The sequence below is a fragment of the Oncorhynchus mykiss genome, chromosome 19, assembly GCF_013265735.2.
Source record: "Oncorhynchus mykiss isolate Arlee chromosome 19, USDA_OmykA_1.1, whole genome shotgun sequence".
Lineage (NCBI taxonomy): Eukaryota > Metazoa > Chordata > Actinopteri > Salmoniformes > Salmonidae > Oncorhynchus > Oncorhynchus mykiss.
In genome coordinates, this window is record NC_048583.1 from 27,750,038 (window position 1) to 27,767,758 (window position 17,721).

At 44.3% G+C, this 17,721-nt stretch overlaps 1 protein-coding gene across 3 annotated transcripts in view; it reads left to right on the forward strand.

The window, feature by feature from the left end:
• rps6ka5 (ribosomal protein S6 kinase, polypeptide 5) overlaps positions 1-17,721 on the forward strand; it is a 36,466-nt gene that overhangs the window by 16,912 nt on the left and 1,833 nt on the right. For all 3 annotated transcript variants that reach the window (XM_036954582.1, XM_036954583.1, XM_036954584.1), the window contains 8 exons: positions 4,063-4,224; positions 7,249-7,380; positions 7,705-7,838; positions 8,688-8,781; positions 10,472-10,642; positions 14,282-14,473; positions 16,899-17,058; positions 17,555-17,721. In XM_036954582.1, coding sequence (XP_036810477.1) covers positions 4,063-4,224; positions 7,249-7,380; positions 7,705-7,838; positions 8,688-8,781; positions 10,472-10,642; positions 14,282-14,473; positions 16,899-17,058; positions 17,555-17,721 — 1,212 coding nt within the window. The remainder of the gene's footprint in view (positions 1-4,062; positions 4,225-7,248; positions 7,381-7,704; positions 7,839-8,687; positions 8,782-10,471; positions 10,643-14,281; positions 14,474-16,898; positions 17,059-17,554) is intronic.

Consider the following 17,721-nt stretch of genomic DNA (forward strand, 5'->3'; position numbering starts at 1 on the left):
AGTAAAAATAAAGAACCTTTTTGAATGAGTCGGTATGTAAACTTTTGACTGGTACTGTGTGTACACACACACACAGTGCATTCAGAAAGTATTCAGACCCCTTGACTATGTGTAGATCGAGGGGAAAAAAACAATTGAATACATTTTAGAGTAAGGCTGTAATGTAACAAAATGTGAAAGTCAAGGGGTCTGAATACTTCTTGAAGGAACTGTATATACTTTCCGAAGGCGCTGTATATACACTGCCTTTGGAAAGTATTCAGACTCCTTGAATTTTTGGCAGCAATTACAGCCGCTGGTCTTCTTAGGTATGACGCTACAAACTTGGCACACCTGTTTTTGGAGAGTTTCTCACGTTCTTCTCTGCAGATCCTCTCAAGCTCTGTCAGGTTGGATGGGGAGCATCGCTGCACAGCTATTTTCAGTTCTCTCCAGAGATGTTCGATTGTGTTCAAGTCCGGGCTCTGGCTGTGCCACTCAAGGACATTCAGAGACTTGTCCCCAAGCCACTCCTATGTTGTCTTGGCTGTGTGCTTAAGGTCGCTGTCCTGTTGGAAGGTGAACCTTCGCCCCCAGTCTGAGGTCCTGAGCGCTCTGGAGCAGGTTTTCATCAAGGATCTCTCTGAGTTTCTCTGTTCATCTTTGCCTTGATCCTGACGATGCTGTCACCACCATGCTTCACCTGCCAACATTTCAAAAACCTGTTTTCGTTTTGTCATTATGGGGTACTGCGTGTAGATTACTGAAGATTTATGATTTTTAAAAAACTTTTTTTTTTTTTTTTTGAATAAGGCTGTAATGTAACAATGTGGAATAAGTCAAGTGGTCTGTATTAAGTCAAAAGGCACTGTATTTAACTCTAATATACAAAAATTAGGTTCAATTTATTTTTAAGCCTGGATACAATTGAGACATGGATTGTGTATGTGTGCTATTCAGAGAGTGAATGGGCAAGACAAAATAATTAAGTGCCTTTGAACAGGGTATGTTAATAACTGCAACGCTGCTGGGTTTTGTCACACTCAGCAGTTTCCCGTGTGCATCAAAAATGGTCCACCACCCAAAGGACATCCAGGCAACAGCAGGCCAGTGGTCGAAAATGGGTCATTGATGAAAGAAGACAGAGGAGGCTGGCATGAGTTGTGCAGAGCAACAGACGGGCTACAGTTAGTCAACTGACAGTCCAGTATAACATTGGTACCCAAAGACCCGTAAAAGAATGCACAACTTGTCCTACCTTGACACGAATGGGGTATGGCAGCCGACGACCTCAGAGTTCAACTATTTTCAGCAAAAAACAAGAAACTGCGGTTGAAGTGGGCTAAGGAACAAAAACACTGGAGAATTGGAAAAACATTGCCTGGTCTGATGAATCCCGGTTCCTGCTTTTTCAGGCTGATGCGAGGACTAGGGTATGGAGAACCGCATGAGTACAAGCATCCACATGGCGTGTGTCAACATTGCAGGCTGGTGGTGTGGGGTGTATTTTCATGGCACACATTGGGCCTCTTGGTAAAAGTGGAGCAGCGTTTTGAATGCTACAGAATATCTGAACATCATTGCCAATTAGGTGCATCCTTTCATGGCGGCATTGTATCCATCTCCACATTTTTTCAGCAGGATAATAGAGACCCACAGTTGAGGTGTCATAATCCCCATAAAACCTTGCAGTCAAAACAGGGAAATTATTCTAATTGTTTTTCTACCATTCAGTTTTCCCGTAGGGGATTTTAGAAACACTCCAAATAAGTGTTGTGTTTCCTGTAGGCTTACCCTGGCGTGACGTTTTGATAACTATATCAATCTCTCTGACAAGGTGAGTTTCATCAATATATTTGTCTCTATTCACTCTCAGATTCTAAAATGCTAAATACCATCAAAGTAGACACGCAAAACGACCAATCCCTGCAGGCTCCTGGATGTCATCTCTAGCAGACCCCTTTGCTAACAGGTATTGTGTCAATTTAAAACTTGCACCAGACATTTCACAGAATTCTCAATTTGAAGGAAATGTTGCCTATTTATTCATTACTACATTTAGCTAACATTAAATAGTTCATCCAGAGATTTTTTTAACCTTTGCCTTGATTCGGCAGTCTCGTCCAGATCATCATGCCATTTAGATTTATTTTTTTTGTTCACTTTAGCAGCTAATTAGCATATCATTTTTGGAGGGTAAATGCAGGCGAATAAATTGATAAGTCACTTTGTCCAAGAGATTTACACGGTTATCAAAATGTCACTCCAGGGTAAGCCTACAAGAAACACAGCCCTTATTTTAAGTCCCCTATGGGGAAAAATGAACATCAATTGGAACCATTTCACTGTTTGACCACTAGGTTTTAGGGGTGTTATGACTCATCCTGAAGTACTCTATGCCCCATGACACAAGGCTAGGATTGTCCAGGAATGGTTCCACAAACATGACCGTGAATTCAGCTAACTGCAGTGGCCTGCCCAGTTACCAGATCTCAATCCAATTTGGCATCTGTTGGATGAGATGGAACGAGGTATTCGGGAGTACAGATCTACTACCAGCCAACTTGACACAACCTGTTAGAACCGTTGGCGTCGACCTGGGCGAGCATCCCTGTGGAACTCTTTCGACGCCTTGTCGAGTCCACGCCCCGAGGAAATTGAGACTGTTCTGAGGTCAAAAAGGTGGGCAACTCAATATTAGGATTGTGTTCCTAATGTTTTGTACACTCGAGTATCTTGATTAGATAAGTATTCACCCCCTGAGTCAATACATGTTAGAATCACCTTTGGTAGTGATTACAGCTGTGAGTCATTCTGGGTAGGTCTCTTAAGAGCTTTCCACACCCAGATAGTGCAACTTTTGCCCATTTTATTATTTTCATAATTCTTCAAGCTGTCAAATTGGTTGTTGATCATTGCTAGACAACCGGTTTCAGGTCTTTCCATCGATTTTCGGCCACTCGAACATTCACTGTCTTCTTGGTAAGCAACTCAAGTTTTTATTTGGCCTTGTGTTTTAGGTTATTGTCCTGCTGGAAGGTGAATTCATCTCAGTGTCTGGTGGAAAGCAGACTGAACCAGGTTTTCCTCTGGGAATTTGCCTGTACTTAGCTCCATTCCGTTTCTTTTTTATCCTTAACGATTACAAGCATACCCATAACACCACTATGCTTGAAAATATGGGGAGTGTTACTGTGTATTGGATTTGCCCCAAATATAACCACTTGGTTTTCAGGACATGAATGGTTTTGCCACTTTTTTTTACACTTACTTTAGTGCCTTGTTGCAAACAGGATTCATGTTTTGGAATATTTGTATTCTGTACAGGCTTCCTTCTTTTCACTGTGAATTAGGTTAATATTGTGTAGTAATTACAATGTTGTTCATCCATACTCAGTTTTCAGCCATTGAACTCTGAAACTGTTTTTCAAAGTCACCATTGGCCTCATGGTGAAATCCCTGAGCGGTTTCTTCTCCGACAGCTGAGTCTGGAAGGACCACTGTATCTTTCTAGTGACTGGGTGTAGTGATACACCATCCGAAGTGTAATTAATAACTTACTTCACCATGCTCAAAGGGATATTCACTGTCTACCAAGGGGTGCCCTTTGCGAGGCATTGGAAAACCTCCCTGGTCTTTGTGGTTGAATCTGTGTTGGAAATTCACTGCCCGAATGAGGGACAATGATCTGTACGGTATGTGTGGGTTGCAGAGATGAGGTTGTCATTCAAAAATCATGTCAAACACCATTATTCAATTCAAGTTATGTGACTTGTTGAGCACATTTTTGCCATCACAAAGGGGTTGAATACTTGACTCAAGACATCAGCTTTTCATTTTCAATGAATTTATTTTAAAAAATGACATCGTTCCACTTAAACATTATGTGGTATAATGTCTACCAGTGCCAAAAAAACAACAATTTAATCTGTTTTAAATTGTCTGTTGCATAACAGAATGTGGAAAAGGGGGATGAGTACTTCCTGAAGACACTTTATATTTGCCTTTTGTTGATAAAATGGTCTTAAAGTAGAAATGGTTGCCGACTAAAGCTTTTTGTTGTGCTTCATCTCAATATTTCAGAAGATTAACTGGGACGACTTAGCAGCTAAGAGGGTGCCTGCCCCGTTCAAGCCGGTGATCAGGGATGAGCTAGATGTCAGCAACTTTGCGGAGGAGTTCACTGAAATGGACCCCACCTACTCCCCTGCAGCTCTGCCTCAGAACTGTGACCGCATCTTTCAGGTGTGTCTCTGTGTGTGTCTCTGTGTGTGTGCCCGATGGACCCCACCTATTCCCCTGCAGCTCTGTCTCAAAACTGTTACCTTAATTCTCTGGTTGGTTAGAGGTTTTTGACAATGCATCTTTCAGATGGGGTGAGAAGTGGTTGATTATGCTTTTTAATAGAATCGGTCTGTGTTAAAATGCTTTTCCCAAATGGTCAAATTATGTTTCATTTAGGTAAACATTATTTTGTTGATATTCAATGTAAACTCTTGACGTGTGGTAGATGGTGTCACAGATGACGCTGTTTCTATGTACAGTACGAGTGAAAACGTTTGGACACACCTACTCATTCAAGTTTTCCTTTATTTTTTTACGATTTTCTACATTGTAGAATAATAGTGAAGACATCAACTATGAAAAAACACACATGGAATAATGCAGTAACCAAAAAATGTGTTCGACAAATCAAATTGTATTTTAGTAAGTAACCCTTTGCCTTGACAGCTTTTCACACTCTTGGCATTCTCTCAACCAGCTTCATGAGGTAGTCAACAGGAATGCATTCCAATCAGTTGTGTTGTCACAAGGTAGGGGTGGTATACAAGCGCTATGAAACTGGCTCTCATGAGGAAAACCCAGAGCTACCTCTGCTGCAGAGGATAAGTTCAATTAGATTTACCAGCTTCAGAAATTGCGGCCCAAATAAATGCTTCACAGAGTTCAAGTAACAGACACATCTCAACATCAACTGTTCAGAGGAGACTGCGTGAATCAGGCCTTCATGGTCAAATTGCTGCAAAGAAACCACTACTAAAGGACACCAATAAGAAGAAGAGACTTGCTTGGGCTAAGAAAGACGAGCAATGGACATTAGACTGGTGGAAATCTGTCCTTTGGTCAGATGAGTCCAAATTTGAGATTTTTGGTTCCAATCGCCATGTCTTTGTGAGGCGCAGAGTAGGTGAACGGATGATCTCTGTATGTGTGGTTACAACCATGAAGCATGGAGGAGGAGGTGTGATGGTGCTTTGTTGGTGACAGTCAGTGATTTATTTAGAATTCAAGGCACACTTAACCAGCATGGCTACCACAGCGATATGCCATCCCATCTAGGTTGCGCTTAGGGGGACTATCATTTGTTTTTCAACAGGACAATGACCCTACACACCTCCAGGCTGTGTAAGGGCTATTTTACCAAGGAGAGTGATGGAGGGCTGCATCAGCTAACCTGGCCTCCACAATCACCCGACCTCAACCCAATTGAGATGGTTTGGGATGAGTTGGACCGCAGAGTGAAGGAAAAGCAGCCAACAAGTGTTCAGCATATGTGGGAACTCCTTCAAGACTGTTGGATAAGCATTCCAGGTGAAACTGGTTGAGAGAATACCAAGATTGTGCAACGGGTGGCTACTTTGAAGAAGAATAAATATATTTTGATTTGTTTAACACTTTTTTTTTGCTTAGTAATAATTCCAAATGTTATTTTATACTGTTGATGTATTCACTATTATTCAACAATGTAGAAAATAGTACTAATAAAAACCCTTGAATGAGTAGGCGTGTCCATACTTTTGACGGGTACTGTATGTATTTGACTCCTCAGCTATTGACGTTGTTTAGAAACTCCTCAATAGCTTGCTTTAAAGTCAGTGCAAGCCCGTCTGTGTGTACATTGGTATTCAAATTGACTAAAGGGCTTTTCATTCAAGGCGTATAATTATAGCCATATGCAGTTCTGATGGACCTAACAGATGTGAATGACTATTTATGCTATAGTTTTGAACCATAATGTGTCCCAGAGCCCCTATTCATAAAGCATCTCTGAGCATGAGTGCAGATCGAGGATCCATTTTTGCCTTTTTAGATCATAATTATATGGACGGAGGGACCTGATCCTAGATCTGCACTCCTACACTGAGACACTTTATGAATGCAGCTGTGTGCCAGCTTTTGGTTGAGTGCCTGATTGATGTAGGCTATTGAGCAAAATCTCAGCTGTGATTGCCATGCCTTCTGGCTCCTCGAGCCTGGCTGATCAATAGGCCCATTTATAAGGGCTTCTCTCTCTTTTCTCTGCTGGAATAAAAGGTTACGGTTCCAGAGAATCACCATGTCTGCCTCAATTACGCCTTAAACCTATGATTGCCAACTTCATCTTGGCTTGTTTTATTTCATGCACGCAGCCCAAATTTCACATATACTAGAATTTGTAGGCTAGTCTTTATAATTTGACGCCAGGCCTGAGCAATTGCGTTAGAGAGAACTGCTGCTATCACAACTTTTAACTCTTGGGGGTCTGCGCTCCCGCCTCGCCTCACAAAACAAAATTAAATTGCATTAGAGCCCCGACGAGATGTAATTTCACAGCAGCGCAATCAGATATTGATGCCTGGCAATTAGGGTATTCTCATCCATCCATCCATCCGTCCATCCACAGCTCTTACTCTGCATGCATTCCACACAGCTGTGTGTGTGTGTGTTCTAGCTAGCTAGCTCTGGGCCCTTCATAGTTGGAACCAGGCAGCACATCCCAATCCTGTCATAGATGACAGTTATAACAATGAGCACAGGTGGACCACCAATGAATGGCAGCCATTGTCATGCTCACGCCACAGTTGTTACAGGATTGATGGGTTATAATGTAGTTATTGAATGAAATAAACGCTGCATGCCTTTTCAGTAAAATGAAGAAAACTACGTTTTGAAGTTCAGATTTGAACCCAACCTAGTCTACTTTGGTGGCGATGGCCATCTTATGCATTGTTGCTGCAACAATGGTGAAAAGGACGTCTCAGCTCTATAATGTGAAGGGTATACCGTTGACCAGGTATATTATATTAAACCCACTTCTTGTTATGTGTGTCCTTTGTGCAGGGCTACTTGTTCATGGCTACCTCTCGCTTCACATTTCTGCTTCATGTAATACCCCCTCTCTCTGTCTCTCTGTCCTAGTTACAGGGCTATTTGTTCATGGCCACCTCTCGCTTCATATTTCTGCTTCATGTAATACCCCCTCTCTCTGTCTCTCTGTCCTGGTTACAGGGCTACTCGTTCATGGCCCCCTCCATCCTGTTCAAGTGGAACGCTGTAATGGACGACACACTACAGCTGTGTGGAGGATCAGGGTCACAGAGGCCGGGGTCTGCTGCTGTGGCCCGCAGCGCCATGATGAAGGTACACCTGTGTGTGTGTGTAGTACAGTTTAGATGGATAGGGTTGTATTTATTCCCGCCACCTAAACACACTTAGCTTTAATAGCTTAACTGCAGCCACTAAGAAAGAGGAGTTTTCTCCCTAGAGCAACGCTTGCTTTCAATTGTTTTTGCATTCGTCTTTTCAGGTTTCAGTCCTTCCAGGAGTGAATCATTTAGCTACTGTATTTTTTTTAAATTCTATTTTCAGCTTTGGCTCAGGTGTGGTGTTGACTAATTAGCGACTGATAGTGGCGTTATGAAAACGGCGTTCTTTGTGATTTGGTAAGACAATCTTCTCTTTTAGGACTCTCCGTTCTATATGAACTATGAGATGAACCTGAAGGACAATGCTCTGGGCGAGGGCAGCTTCTCCATTTGTAGGCAGTGCACCCACAAGAAGACTGGCCAGAAGTACGCTGTGAAAATCGTCAGCAAGAGGTACTGTACCATAGGCTAGCCTGGTTCCCAGATCTGTTTTGTGCTGCCATACTGTACCAGGCTCAGACCGGCCCTGCCCGGAGCTCACTGATGTGTGTTTATTGGGAGTTGGCTAGCTAACTAGATAACACATTGTAGTATTATTTCATTTTTTTTGAGGAAGAAGAAAAAAGTAGAACCCCATTGTTCAAATACTACATCAACTTTAGTTTAACAACTAGCGACCTAATCATGAGATTTTTGCCTCTTAGGGAGGCTAAAAGAGGCATAGTTGAGCCATAATCCAAGAGGAAGCTCTGTCACTTTACTGGAAACTTGAGGACATTACTTTGTGCTATAATATCCCATCGATGCCCTTCCACTGAACACACATGTACACTGCCTTTCCAGCCCAAACTGCCTCAGTTTCATCACAAGCCGACTTTGAATCGCCATAATTTAAAAAATAAAATAAAAAAGGTTTGACCTTTTATACGATTTGAGATTCTTTTAAAAGTAGTTCAAAAATGTGTGTATAATTGTGCCATTTTTCATTCACTTTTCAATTTAGCTGATTTAAAAAAAAACAATTATTTTGGAGAAAAATGTAGTGAGACATCTGTTAAACATCGAATTCAATTTGTTTGGTCTCACTCGATGTGATGTAAATTCCAGGCCACCAGACGTTGCGGAAGCGATTACAACACTTGTTGGCTGCTGGTGGATGAAGTGTGCCAACACTTCCCTGACAGGAATAGGCTTCAGTGGTGACACTGAACTTACGGGGGTGACACCTGTGACAGGTGCACACGTGACAGGCGACTCCTTCTGATGACACTTTGCGTCTCGTCTCTCCCACGTCCCCTCTAGGATGGAGGCCCAGACACAGAAAGAGATTGCAGCTCTGAAGCTCTGCGACGGCCACCCCAACATCGTCAAGACTCACGAGATTTACCATGATCAGGTACATTTTATTGGACCTTATCTTTAAATGTTAGTCTCATTTTAGATAACATCTCTTCTGTAAGAAGTGCCTGTTATCTTTGCTGTCTCTGCTATGCTGGTTAGACGCGCGTGCCGTGGAGTCAGTGGAAACATTGCATTACGTTATATTTCAGTCGTTCGGCAGACACTCGCTGGAATCACTGAAGTAGGCAAAAAAAAAAAAACACGTATTTTCATAGAACTTGTCATTTCTTACAGTTTCTTCTCATCGAGATGATATCCTCTATTTTACCAGAGAGACCTGTTATCACAAGTGTTGCCGGTGAAAGCCCATCTTTAGAAATGGCTATTTTCTTTCCTAACCGAACTAGTGATCCTAAGACGAGACTAACGGCAGATGGCCTTATTAAGTCAGAGGTGGAACAAAGCAGATGAACGTGGAAGCGAGATTCCTCCTGGGACATTCTCCATCTCCCTCTTCTCTCCTTCATATCGTCTTATAATAAACACTACACTATACCCCCATATTTCAGTTTGTATACACTGCATTTTACTGCAGCACAACAGCTGCGCCACATACGGGCACATCCATTGTAGGTATAGATGAATTAACCTACACAGAGCATATTTCATGTCTGTATGTGGGCCTTTAGATCTCATGAAGGATTTGAGCTTGGTGAGAGAAGAAAAAAACTTTTCTCCTAATTGGGTCAAACGTGTGTGTGTGTGTGTGTGTGTCTGATATTGGCCATGTTCATTATCTGGGGCCCTTCAGGCCTAGGAGCAGCATTGTAGCTCTGATGAGCTCTGCTGGGTTGTTACTGTACTGTACCTCAGAGAGGGCTTGGCCTAAATGGCACCATATTTCCTTTTTAAAGCACACTACTTTTGACCACAGCCCTGGTCCACTATAGGAGCCCTGGTCAAAAGTAGTGCACTATAAAGGGAGCCATTTAGAATTCAGGCAGACCGAGGGCTGTTAACTAGATCAAAGCAGAGCCGCCTTGCTGCGGCCCTCCTCTCCCATTCTGCGTTCCAATTCTACACCTTTTCTCCCAAAGTGTGCACTTTTCAATTGGGACACACACCACCTGCATGGAGAGTTGGGACATAGCCAGTGGTGTCCAAGTGCATACTTTGGGAGAAGGGTGGAGAATTGGGATGCAGGCCACCTTCCCGCCCCTTCCCTCTCTCTCTCTCGGTCTTTGTTCCCCTCTTCGAGCACTAATGAGAAAGCCTACTCTACCCGGCTGCAGTGCCACAGACAGACGTAGGTACATTATTCTCTAGCCTCTTTATCAGGGTCCTTTCACTTCAGCCACTCTGTTCTGGTTTCATCTCTCCATCACCGTGACATCTGTATTGTTATCAGGACATGTTTCATACAAAATAGAAATGTGGACTCAGGGTTTCTACCGTTTTGAGTTTTCCAAACAATTCCCGCTATTGTATAACCACAGCCTTGGGCTCGGAGCAATCGATCACATGAATTCCATAAAGCGTGACGTTTCCTACTTCGTATGACCTCCAATATTTATTTATTTTTAAAGTTAGAAAATACAGTTTTATACGTCCGTATAGGAACTATGAGCCGTTGGTCAACATGACGGTAAGGCTCTCTCTGGAGACCCTATGGGTAAGTGTGTGTGTGTGTGTGTGTGTGTGTGTGTGTGTGTGTAACTTGCTTTGTCTCTCCTTCTCCCCTCCAGCTGCATACGTACCTGGTGTTGGAGCTGCTGCGTGGTGGAGAGCTGCTGGAGAGGATCCGGAGGAAGCAGCACTTCAGTGAGACTGAGGCCAGCCGCATCATGAGGAGACTGGTGTCAGCCGTCAGCCACATGCACGATGTAGGAGTGGTGCACAGGGACCTCAAGCCAGAGGTACTACTATTGGGAGAATGACTGCCCCCTCTCATTGCGGCTACGGAAGTTCAAGGCCGACTGCGGTACTGCAGGCATTGTTTGCGGGAAAACGGGATTCCCCCATTATAGAGAATGGAAAAAATCTTCGTGGCCAATCTTTGTGTACAATACAATACAAATTTGAAGACCGTCATGGTACCAATCGTTGCTTCTAATACACCAGATGTATGTCCTTGAACCGGTTATTTGAAAATCACACACTGAAGAAGTTATTAAGGATATTTTAGTAGATAATGGCGGCCTGCAGCACCCCGGTCGGCCTTCAACTTGACTTACTCAATGAGGGGGCATAACTGAGCTAGCCTGTAATGTCACTTCCTGGAGTAGCTCAAACTGCGCATGTTATGTCTCCATGTGGCCCCATCTTAACTGACTTAATTTGGCTTCAATGTGCTATTGAGTCTTCACATAGGAATGAAGGGTGCCAAGTAATCGATGGCTTTCTCCATTTATACACACTGTCATTGGTACTACTCAACCGTCTAGGCTGCTCCCAGACCTGTGGTCCTCTGTAGCTCAGTTGGTAGAGCATGACTCTTGCTGCACCAGTATAGTGGGTTTGATTCCCCTGACCACCTGTATGTAAAATGTATGCATGAGTTTAGTCTCTTGGATGAAAGCATCTGCTAAATGGCATGTAAACTCAACAAAAAAAGAAACATCCTCTCGCTGTCAACTGCATTTATTTTCAGCAAATTTAACGTGTAAATATTTGTTTGAACATAACAAGATTCCAACAACTGAGACATAAACTGAACAAGTTCCACAGACATGTGACTAACAGAAATTTAATAATGTGTCCCTGAACAAAGGTGGGGATCAAAAGTAACAGTCAGTATCTGGTGTGGCCACCAGCTGCATTAAGTACTGCAGTGCATCTCCTCCTCATGGACTGCACCAGATTTGCCAGTTCTTGCTGTTTGATGTTACCCCACTCTTCCACCAAGGCAAGTTCCCGGACATTTCTGGGGGGAATGGCCCTAGCCCTCACCCTCCGATCCAAAAGGTCCCAGACGTGCTCAATGGGATTGAGATCCGGGCTCTTCGCTAGCCATGCCAGAACACTGATATTCCTGTCTTGCAGGAAATCACTAGGAATGAGCAGTATGGCTGGTGGCATTGTCATGCTGGAGGGTCATGTCAGGATGAGCCTGCAGGAAGGGTACCACATGAGGGAGGAGGAAGTCTTCCCTGTAACGCACAGCATTGATATTGCCTGCAGTGACGACAAGCTCAGTCCGATGATGCTGTGACACACCGCCCCAGACCATGACGGACCCTCCACCTCCAAATTGATCCCGCTCCAGAGTACAGGCCTCGGTGTAACGCTCATTCTTCGACGATAAGCGTGAATCCGACCATCGCCCTTGGTGAGACAAAACCGAAGTGAAGAGCACTTTTTGCCAGTCCTGTCTGGTCCAGCGACGGTAGGTTTGTGCCCATAGGCAACGTTGTGCCGGTGATGTGGGGTGAGGACCTGCCTTACAACAGGCCTACAAGCCCTCAGTCCAGCCTCTCTCAGCCTATTGCGGACAGTCTGAGCACTGATGGAGGGATTGTGCGTTCCTGGTGTAACTCGGGCAGTTGTTGTTTCCATCCTGTACCTGTCCCGCAGGTGTGATGTTTGAATGTACCGATCCTGTGCACGTGTTGTTACACGTGGTCTGCCATTGCGAGGACGATCAGCTGTCCGTCCTGTCTCCCTGTAGCGCTCTCTTTGGCGTCTCACAGTACGGACATTGTAATTTCTTGCCCTGGCCACATCTGCAATCCTCATGCCTCCTTGCAGCATGCCTAAGGAACGTTCACGCAGATGAGCAGGGACCCTGGGCATCTTTCTTTTTGTGTTTTTCAGAGTCAGTAGAAAGGCCTCTTTAGTGTCCTAAGTTTTCATAACTGTGACCTTAATTGCCTACCGTCTGTAAGCTGTTAGTGTCTTAACGACTGTTCCACAGGTGCATGTTCATTCATTGTTTATGGTTCATTGAACAAGCATGGGAAACGGTGTTTAAACCCTTTACAATGAAGATCTGTGAAGTTATTTGGATTTTTACGAATTATCTTTGAAAGACTGGGTCCTGAAAAAGGGACGTTTCTTTATTTTGCAGAGTTTATTATCTTTATGGGCTGGCCATACAGCCTCGAGTCTTCTTGGGTATGACGCTACAAGCTTGGCACACCTGTATATGGGGAGTTTCTCCCGTTCTTCTCTGCAGATCCTCTCAAGCTCTCAGGTTGGATGGGGAGCGTCGCTGCACAGCTATTTTCAGGTCTCTCCAGAGATGTTTGATCGGGCTCAAGTCCGGGCTCTGGCTGGGCCATTCAAAGAAATTGAGACTTGTCCTGAAGCCACTCCTGCATTGTCTTGGCTGTGTGCTTAGGGTCATTGTTCTGTTGGATGTTGAACCTTCGCCCCAGTCTGAGGTCCTGAAAGCTCTGGAGCAGGTCTTCATCAAGAATATCTCTGTTCTTTGCTCTGTTCATCTTGCCCTCAACCCTCACTAGTCTCCCAGTCCCTGAAAAACATCCCCAAAGCATGATGCTGCTACCACCATGCTTCACTGTAGGGATGGGGCCAGGTTTCCTCCAGACGTGATGCTTGGCATTCAGGCCAAAGAGTTTATTCTTGGTTTTATCAGACCAGAGAATCTTGTTTCTCATGGCCTGAGAGTCCTTTAGGTGCCTTTTAGCAAACTCCAAGCGGGCTGTCATGTGGCTTTTACTGAGGAGTGGCTTCTTTATGGTACAGTGGTCTGGCCACTTTACCATAAAGACCTGAGTGCTGCAGAGATGGTTGTCCTTGTGGAAGGTTCTCCCATCTCCACAGAGTGACCATCGGGTTCTTGGTCACCTCCCTGAACAAGGCCCTTCTCCCCAGATTGCTCAGTTTGGCTGGGCTGCCCTTCCCCAGATCTGTGCCTCAACACAATCCTTTCTCGGCACTCTAAGGACAATTCTTTCAACCTCATGGCTTGGTTTTTGCTCTGACATGCGCTGTCAATTGTGGGACATTTTATAGACAGGTGTGTGTGCCTTTCCAAATCAATTGAATTTACCACAGGTGGACTCCCAAGTTGTAGAAACATGAAGGCTGACCAATGGAAACAGGATCCACCTGAGCTCCATTTCGTGTCTCATAGCAAAGGGTCTGAATACTTTATGTACATTTTTATTTGTAATAAAGTTGCACCAAAAAATGACCTGTTTTTGCTTTGTCATTATGGGGGTTTTGTGTGTAGATTTGAGGAAAATGTTTATTTAATCCATGTTGAAATAAGGCTGTAACGAAACAAGATGTGGAGAAAGGGGAAGGGACTGAATCCTTTCCAAATGTGCTGTACATGTTCATTGCATATGAATAGAATATAACGATCAAAGGCTTGAATGAAGCATGATATCTTTTTTTTGTTAACATTTATTTTCTCCATCTGGCCAAATGGAACTGAAGCTGGCCCTTTAAAAGTGGTGCATCTCATCCTTCCTGTCATTAATGGACTAGAAATGGTAACGGGTGTGCCATTTGAGATTGCAATTATGCATTCAAATAGACTCTGGAGCAATAACAGAAACCTGTTTCTCTCTTGAAACCCCGTTCAGAACTTGCTGTTCACAGACGAGAGTGAGAACTCTGAGATAAAGATCATAGACTTTGGGTTCGCCCGGCTGAAGCCCCCAGACAACCAGCTGCTGAAGACGCCGTGTTTCACCCTGGCCTACGCCGCGCCGGAGATCCTCAAATACGACGGCTACGACGAGTCATGTGACCTCTGGAGCCTGGGCGTCATCCTGGTGAGTGGAGGTGGTACAGAGGAGGAGTGAGTCCTTATACCCTTTAAATACGTTGAAGATCCAAGGTTCCTTCCCTTAGAACGTCTCCTCCAATTGGGTTTTGAGAAGGATGTCGGGGTGTTCCGAATCCAACCCGGAGCCTTTACCTGTACCAATAGCTGCACTTCTGGTAGATCTTGTGTTTCATTGATTCAATACAGCTACACAAATTCTAGCTTGATTCGACAGTTTTACGTTGGGAGTTTTTGTCAAGGCCATTCACAAGGGAAGTTGTTCCGGTGTTTTCTGTATCCTGTGTTATGTGGTTAGGACCTGTCTGATACCCATCTCTATGTTTTATTCAGTACGGCTAACATGCTGCTGTTGTGTCCGGGGGTGTGCTGTGCTGCTGACACGCATCAATATTCACCACTAAACGACGATCTACCAGCAGCACTTAGCTTTATTTATACTGTACATTTCAGATATGAATGCAACGCAATGCGCTTCACAGGGGAAAAACAAGTTTTAAAAAAACAATGAAAATATTTTTTTTTTTTATTACACAACAAATAAACAGAAGAGGATAAAAAACTAAAGAATAACAAAAACTGAAAGACAAAAAAAAGCACCCTAAGGAAAAGCGAAGCTAAAAATGTTTTTTAAGATTTCTTAATTATGTCCACTGATTCGGCCTGCCTCAGGTTCTCTCTGGCAGGCTATTCCAGAGGCTGGGGGATAATAACTAAAGGCTGCCTCTCCATGCCTCTTGGTCCTAGGCTTCGGGATAGTTAAAAGGCCAGAGGACCTGAGGGACCTACTGGGTACAGAACTTAAAGGCATTATTGGGGTGCACAATCGTAGATTGATTTACAAACCAATAGAATAATCTTCAAATGTATTCTAAAACTCCAGTGCAGAGACCTTTTTTTTAAAACCGGTGTAATGTGTGTTCTCTGTGTGGTCTTGGTCAGTACCCGTGCTGCAGCATTCTGTATGGCATTCTCTTAAAGACCAGACTGGAGAGCATTACAGTAGTCAAGCCGCCTTGTAATAATGAGTCCCTCTATCAGCTTGAGATTGCCAAGACGCTGCCGTTTCTATGTTCCTCAAGTGGGGATAAAATGTGCTTTGGTCACATTCCTAATGTGTGTTTCGAAATTGAGTTCAGAATCTAAAATGACACCTAGGTTGTTTTTTTACCTGGTGTTTTATCTTTATTGCCTGTGAATTCAGATGTGCGGCTAGATTCTCTGTGTGCTTTGGCTCCAACAATAAGTACCTCAGTCTTGTCTTGATTTAGCTGGAGGAAATTGTGAGCCATCCAAGTATTTAAATCACTAATACAGTATAATTTATTTGTGGTGCCAAAATCCTCTGGTGACACAAATGTAAAGTTGTGTATCGTCTACGTAGCAGTGGAAATCAATGCTGTGCTTTGTGATGACGCAACCATTTATAAACTCAACAGTACCGGACCCAAAATTGAACTTTGTGGAACGCCGCATGTGATAACTATTTTTCTCTTGAGTTAAAAAAAAACTCTTGACCGGTCATAGGCCTAGCCAGAGCAGAGCGGGTCATTTAATTTGTTCATTTTGATCGTAACTCCAAATATGAGGGTTTCTTACTCCTTTGTTTACAAACTAGAAGAATGTAAACAAAATTATGTATTACGTCAAAAGATGGTTAAACGATCTCTTGGATGTCCTGGACTGTCAGCCTTCGTATGGAAAGCACTGTTTATGACTTGGAGAAGGGTTGCAAGTGCCCTAGCCCCATCCCTCAGCTGATTGAAAAAATATATTTTTTAATCGCAGACTGTAGCTTTTAATACTTTTCTGTGGCCACAGGAGGCTGTGGCATTGCTTCCTGCCAGTGGAAATGTCAGTGTAATTCAATGGCCATCTGAAGAGAATAAGAATGAAGAGGGGAGGTTCGAGTGAGTGAGGGGGATGGATGGAGAGTGATAGGAAAGAGAGCGAGACGAGAGGTGAGAGGAAGAAGAGTAGAGAGAGGAAGAGCGAGTTCTCTGCATGTCCTTTCAAGCGTGCAGCCTCAGTCCTCTCTCGCTCTCTCTCGCTCTGCGCGTTGGCCCCTGGGGGTAGAGTATAGTAGTGTGCTGGCTGTGTGTACAGAGCTGTGATGTGACGCTTCCTGACAGACCAGGCTCTGTATAGCAGAGTGCCCTGGAAGCATAGCAAGCCGATGAGCGGACGCCCCAGAGACAGACAGACACATGCACGGCCAAAACGTCTGTTTAATGAGGTATTAGAAACCGGGCCAACCTTAATCGGGCTAAGATCAAGTGAGCGTACACCCAGTACATGACTTAGTAAGACGTGGAGACAACATGTATACACAACGTCATCATATAGGCCACATGTAGGATTCCAAAATCTGTATTATTATGTTTAGAAGGTGTTTTATTACGATTATGTTCCAGTACACCATGCTGTCGGGTCAGGTGCCATTCCAGTGTCAGGGGAAGAGTTTGACCCACACCAGCGCTGAAGAGATCATGAGGAAGATTAAACAGGGAGACTTCTCCTTCGAGGGCGAGGCCTGGAGGAGTGTCTCGCAGCAGGCCAAGGACCTTATACAAGGTGAGCATGGCAGATGGGGGGGGGGGGGGGGTTTGAAAGGTCAGAAGATATGACGTCAACTTCGGGAATGCTTTGCTGCAAGGTGAAGGCTGCGTTGGTTCCACTTACTGAATGACTCCGGTAATTACTCTGCGTGTGTTTTTCTTGTGGTTCACCCCTGGTTTTAGTAAATTAGTTGATGTGTGAGTCGACCTTAGTGTCGTCTGGATGGAGGTGTAACTCCTCAAGAGTTCAGCGTGTCTCTGGTGCTGCTGCTCACCAGCGGGGGTGTCTAATGTTCACCAGGTGTCTGTCTGGTCCAGGGCTCTCCAACCTTGTTCCTGGAGAGCTACCGCCCTGTAGGTTTCTCACTCCAACCCTAATCTAGCACGCCTGGTTCTAATAGTTGGCTGGTTGATATAATAGTTGGCTGGTCCCCGTCCCCATCCCCCCGAGATTCTGTGTTGACATACAGTATTAGTGCTTGTAATATCCATCGTTGGTGTGGTACCTATAGAGCTGCTGACAGTGGACCCAGACAAGCGTATCAAGATGTGTGGTCTGAGGTACAACGCCTGGCTCCAAGACGACAGCCAGCTCTCCTCCAACCCTCTGATGACCCCAGACATCCTGGGCTCCTCCACCACCGTGTCCGTACACACCTACGTCAAGGCTACCTTCAAC